This window comes from Vigna radiata, chromosome 8 (genome assembly GCF_000741045.1).
Source record: "Vigna radiata var. radiata cultivar VC1973A chromosome 8, Vradiata_ver6, whole genome shotgun sequence".
NCBI classification, from domain to species: domain Eukaryota; kingdom Viridiplantae; phylum Streptophyta; class Magnoliopsida; order Fabales; family Fabaceae; genus Vigna; species Vigna radiata.
Window position 1 is genome coordinate 30,573,138 of NC_028358.1, and position 5,515 is coordinate 30,578,652.

At 34.0% G+C, this 5,515-nt stretch overlaps 1 protein-coding gene across 1 annotated transcript in view; it reads left to right on the forward strand.

The window, feature by feature from the left end:
* Positions 1 to 2,299: 2,299 nt before the first annotated feature.
* Positions 2,300 to 5,515, forward strand: part of LOC106772848 (probable DNA primase large subunit) — a 16,824-nt gene continuing 13,608 nt past the window's right edge. The window contains exons 1-11 of the mRNA XM_014659461.2: positions 2,300 to 2,535; positions 2,860 to 2,921; positions 3,036 to 3,139; positions 3,410 to 3,491; positions 3,571 to 3,630; positions 3,775 to 3,832; positions 4,223 to 4,242; positions 4,522 to 4,605; positions 4,700 to 4,764; positions 4,864 to 4,912; positions 4,992 to 5,039. Coding sequence (XP_014514947.1) covers positions 2,385 to 2,535; positions 2,860 to 2,921; positions 3,036 to 3,139; positions 3,410 to 3,491; positions 3,571 to 3,630; positions 3,775 to 3,832; positions 4,223 to 4,242; positions 4,522 to 4,605; positions 4,700 to 4,764; positions 4,864 to 4,912; positions 4,992 to 5,039 — 783 coding nt within the window. The 5' untranslated portion in view covers positions 2,300 to 2,384. The remainder of the gene's footprint in view (positions 2,536 to 2,859; positions 2,922 to 3,035; positions 3,140 to 3,409; positions 3,492 to 3,570; positions 3,631 to 3,774; positions 3,833 to 4,222; positions 4,243 to 4,521; positions 4,606 to 4,699; positions 4,765 to 4,863; positions 4,913 to 4,991; positions 5,040 to 5,515) is intronic.

The following is a 5,515-nucleotide window of genomic DNA, read 5'->3' on the forward strand; positions in this document are numbered from 1 at the left end:
GATGTATTACATCACTACTGCCATTAGTATTATGTTATTGACTTCTGATTTGTATGATGACTTCTACCTTTGTATTTGTATGATGACTTGTCATTAGTATTATGTTATTGACTTCTGATGACTTGTACCTCTGTATTTGTATGATGACTACTGATTTTCCTCCATCCTAAATTTTAATGGAATGAAGAGAGTTATGCTGTAATTATTTGTCATGGGTTGTTATTGTTTATAATATTGAATAATTTGTGTACATTATTATTGTTTTGATGAAGAAATAGTCAAAGATGGCGTCATCATCAACTAAAAGGTCTCGAAAAAGTCTTAAGGGAAAGCAAACCCTAACTGAGTCAGAAGATCCAACACCTCTCAGACCATCTCTTGCGAAACAATTAGATCAGCGTCGTTTCTTCACTCATAACGAGCAGATGGAAAACTATGTAGTTGATTTTTATACGAGGCATATTGTCACACCTAAAATAATGAATTTCGAATCATTTGCTGGTTCAGGGTTATATTTCCAACACAATCTTATATCTCAAGGGGTGGTTGAATTTCTTAAACTGCAGGCACCGTTCTATCCGGATTTAATTAAAGTTTTTTATTCAAATCTCAAGATTTCTGGGAATGGATATTTGATTAGTGAGGTCCACAAGAGAAGAATCAAATTGAAACCTGCTGATTGGTTGAATATTGTTAATATGAAGTACGAGGGTCAAAAGCTGTGTTATTCGACTATCCCAGACGACTTTCCTTATGATCGAGACATGGCATTAGCTACTATGGTCAGACCAGAAATGCAGGGTCAACGTGTTAGAACAGTTGGTTCTTTAAATATTAATGATAGACTTCTACATTATGTTATTGTTCACATGCTATCTCCCCGACCTGCAAATTTTGCAAGGGTATTGCAGGAGGATATCTTTATGATATGGGTGCTTAAAAATAATATACCTATCAATTGGCCTCATCACATTATGNAGCATATGCTCAAATGCAAGGCCAGTGACGTGCCCCTACCATATGGTGTATTGATCACCCAAATCATGCAATATTGTGGAGTGCATGTAGATGACGATGCCAACACTCATATTGGGAGCAGGCATCATTTTTCAATTAATTCTTTGAAGAGGTTGAATATAGTTAATGTCAACAGTGTTTGGCAACATGATGTCAGCGATGATGAAGAAGAAGAACAACCACAACATGATGACAACCCTGTCCAACCCCCTCCAGATCATTCAAATCCCAATATGATGACTCAAATATGGGAGGGGGTACAAGACTTGCAACACAAAATGCAGGGTATGGAACAAATGCAGGGGCAGGTTCAACGTATTGAACATAACTTGGCAAACCTTTCTTTAGACATGAATCGACAATTTGCTCAGCTGAATCAAAATGTTAACTTAATTCTTCACCATTTGGATGATTAAGTTGATCACTTTGACTTCACTGTATTTCATCACGATGTATGACAAATATATTTGTATGTTATTATGTTTGGACTTGTTATTTCATGTAATGGATAATTACCACTCCGGTTCATTATTGGCAATCTACAAAATTAATGAATTTCACTTCCATAACAAATCAATTTATACTTCTACAAAAAAATTATATTACAAAGAAGTAGTAAATTAGAAAAGAAATCATTTCACTCAAGTATAATTTAATTAAATTATTACAATTATTTTTAATAATTATTCCAAATTTTTAACTCTTAATAAACATTTTTACAATTAAATATAACATTAACAAATATCATTTTATATTACTTTAATACTCAGGGGCATTTTGGTAATCTTTTATTTTTACCAATTTATTAAAAATTTTGAAACTGTCACATCAATCAAATCCTACACTATTTTTCACAAATTTCACCCCAAATTCACTCTCAATTACCTTCAAATCTACTCAAATAAACACACAAAAAAATCACCCTCAAATCTCTTCAAATCCACTCAATCACTCTCCCCCAATCACTCTCCCCCGTTACCCCCCACTAAACACACCCTAAATGTCAGATAAAGATAAAGTTTAACCATCCCTAAACAATTAAAGTTATTGATTTAAAATACTTATCTTAATTCATTTATAAAGTTTTAAGACTAAAACGTATCAAAATTTCTAATTAATCAAATTTTAATTTTACATTAGGAAAATTGAAACAAAATTCTGCTTATTATTGTCGTTAATATAATACAACTAGCTTTTAATTTTAAATTAAAATTAATAAATTACCATACCATGTTAAGAAGGAAAGTAGTTTCCCGCCATTTTGTACCAAGGGACAAATTAATTGGCGCGGATTTAGAACCAGCGGAACAGCTCCAACTCTCACTTTACACTCTCGATTGGGGCTCTCGCAGAGAAGAAACAAAGCCATGGAAATCGTTCGTCCTCAGAGTCGCAGGAACTTCTTGTCTTCCTCCTCCGAAGCCGTTTCTGTTCCCACAATTCCCCTTTACCGCTCTGCTCCCTCATTCGAAGTTAGACTTGAGGAGTTCGAGTCCTTCGCCATCGACCGCCTCCGAGGTCTATTTTCTTCTTCTCTTTTCTTTTATCGTCTTTCGATTCTTCCAAGTGGAGAGATCTGCTTCAAATTCCCTCTCTTTTCGTGCCTAGGGTTTCGATTATCTACTATGCTTATAACAATGTCCGCTGCTCGATATATACATATAATTGATTTAAGAAATTAGTATATCGTTGAAGTGGATATCCGAAATCCGTAAGCAATTTGTTTGTATTTTTAATAGGTTGAATTAGTATCTGAATCGGGTCTATTGTTCAACTTCCGTTGTGGCGGACATTTTGCAAGTTTTGTGGTTCTGTTTTGATGGATACTATTTCTTCTTGCAGTTCTCAAGGGCATTTCTGATGGTATGTCGCGGGGGAAAAAACCGGAAGAAATGGAAAATTTGGTAAAGTAAATTCTGTATTTGACAATTTAGATTTGTCCGTCTCTCTTTTATTCTCGACGAGAAAAAAAAAGCCTGTGTGGTGAACTGTTTCGATGTGAACCACCCCTTGTACAGGTAAAGGACCTGTGGAAAGTGAATATGAGACACCAAGACGCTTCTGAAGTTCTGAACAAGGATATTATATCTCATTTTGCTCTACGTCTTGTGTATTGCAGAACGTAAGAACCCCTCTTTTTTGGTGCATTTCTTTTTTGCCATGAAGAAAGAGTCCTCAGTTATTACCGTGTCAAAATAAATGGAAGGCTACTACAAATTGAATAAATCTTTAATGACGAGAGTATTTTATATGTGTTTTAATTCTGAATGATGCTATGCCCATATCAAAGGAGGGAACATAGATATTTTAAAAGATGTTATAATAAATCCTAATTATATATTTAGGTTGTTCCACCTGTACTAAATTCATAATTGCATGCATGTATTCTCAGGGAGGACTTGAGGAAATGGTTTCTTTCCATGGAATCTGCACTCTTTCGGTACCGCTTTCGTCTTCTGAATGCTGAAGCTCAGGTAAAATCTGCCTATTCTATATTTCTTTTGCATTTCAAGTTAAATACTTATTCATCATATACTGCTTATGTGTACCCAGAGAGCAGTCATGGAAGAATTTGACCTTCCTTACAGGGCCGTTAGCAGTGTGGAATTTGAGGTAGTCATGCCATTATTTTTATTGGTTTTCTCTTGACACTATTTCCTAATTTTTACCGTGTAGTTGATTTATGCAAAACTAATTTAGTTGAGGCACAAACACATCTTAGTACCTTATAGAAATGTCGTATTTTATTATTTTCAGAGCATAAAGGAGAAATTGGGACAAGTTGCACGGTCTACGGGTCAACCTTCACCCACTGGTAGGAGAATGTGGCTTATTCTTTTCAGTGGCTGTTTACCATAATGGCAGATATATGATTTTCATGCACACTGTTGAAGTTTTTGAATTAATAGGAATATAACTAGTCGTTTTCACCTAATATCTAAGGCATATTTTTTCCTTCATATTTTAGGATTTGGATAACTTGTAAATCCACTACCGAGCTAGCATTTTATCAACGGATTATTTCTGAAAAACTAAGTAGATAGGAATTTTTAAGTGGTATGGTTGCATTTCTGTTGTACAAGGAAAAGAAAAAAATTGACAAATTTTGAATTTATTGCTCTTTTTTCTTCTTCAGATTCTTTATTTTATTACTTTTTTAAATGAGCTTATGTTTTCCTTTGTTCTGTTTACTTTCTTTTTGCAGCTGATGCTATCTTCTACAAGGTTTGTGTTATATCTTTTATTTCCTACTTATGTCTTGCAAATGAAGAGATCCATGCACAGGTTGACATGCTGTTCTGCTTTAATATTAACTCGGTGACTGTTTTAAAGATCTTATCCTTCTCCGTAGAAAATAGTTTCTCTTAATAAAACTATTGAATTCTACTGCTTCCTTGCTTAGATAAAGCAAAAAGAAAGCAGTTTACTAGTTGAAAAATATATTAATCTCCCTTGGTTTTTGGGTTACAATATTTGGATATCTTTCCGTTTGTTCCAATATAGGTACCCTTTGAAGAAGTTCCAGAGCTTGTGGCTGGGCGGAAAGTATTAATTAGTCAAGGATATGCATATGTTGCAATGAATCAGGTAGACTAGTGTAAATACTTGTTACTTCTTGCTTTGAATCTGATTATTGTTAATAGTAAATCCTCTGTATGTTTCACTTTTGCCTCCCTCCTAGATTGTTTCACTTGTAGCCACACTATTCCGCAGTCAGCTATCAAAGACACTCATCCTTACAAACAGGTTTCATTGGTCATTTGGATCTCAATAATTTTTAACATGTATTCTAAGTCTTCTTTTTTTATTAGGATTTAAGATTAATGTTTTCATTAATTGTTGTAGAAAATGGACATCTTCAGTTCGAGAACAAGAGAAACATAGGTTGACTCCTGTAAGTGTGGCTGTGCTTTTGCTATGCCAATAGATCCTTTCTTTATTATAAACTTGACTAGCTTTTTATGTAACTGTAGATTGTGGAAGCCATGTGTGCAAGTTATTTGGGTCCTGACTATTCTCAGGTAAGTCATGCAATATATTCATTTGTCTACTTCTGTTTCGGTATTTATGTGATGTTGGATTGACAAGTTATGTTACATGACCGAGCAGGAGACGTAATGAAATCAACCTCTCACACACTCAAAACAAGCAAAAGAATAATGAAAGAACGAAATTGAATGAATGAATATCTTTTATTGATGGTGATATTTGGGTAAACACAAGTAAACAATAACTGGGAGCATAACCTCCTTCAGTCATCCAATAATTGGGAGCATAACCTCCGTCAATTATCCTGAAGCATAATCTCCTTTACAAAACTCACAATTCAAAAGCATAGCCTTAATCCTAGACTCTAACTTTATTTATACTAATTATTTCCCGTCCATCTCTTACTAAATATTTTTCTAGAATATATTTGCATTTAATATAAATATTCCTATATATAAATATCTCCCCATATATTATCCTAGCATATATCCTTAATTATAAATATCTT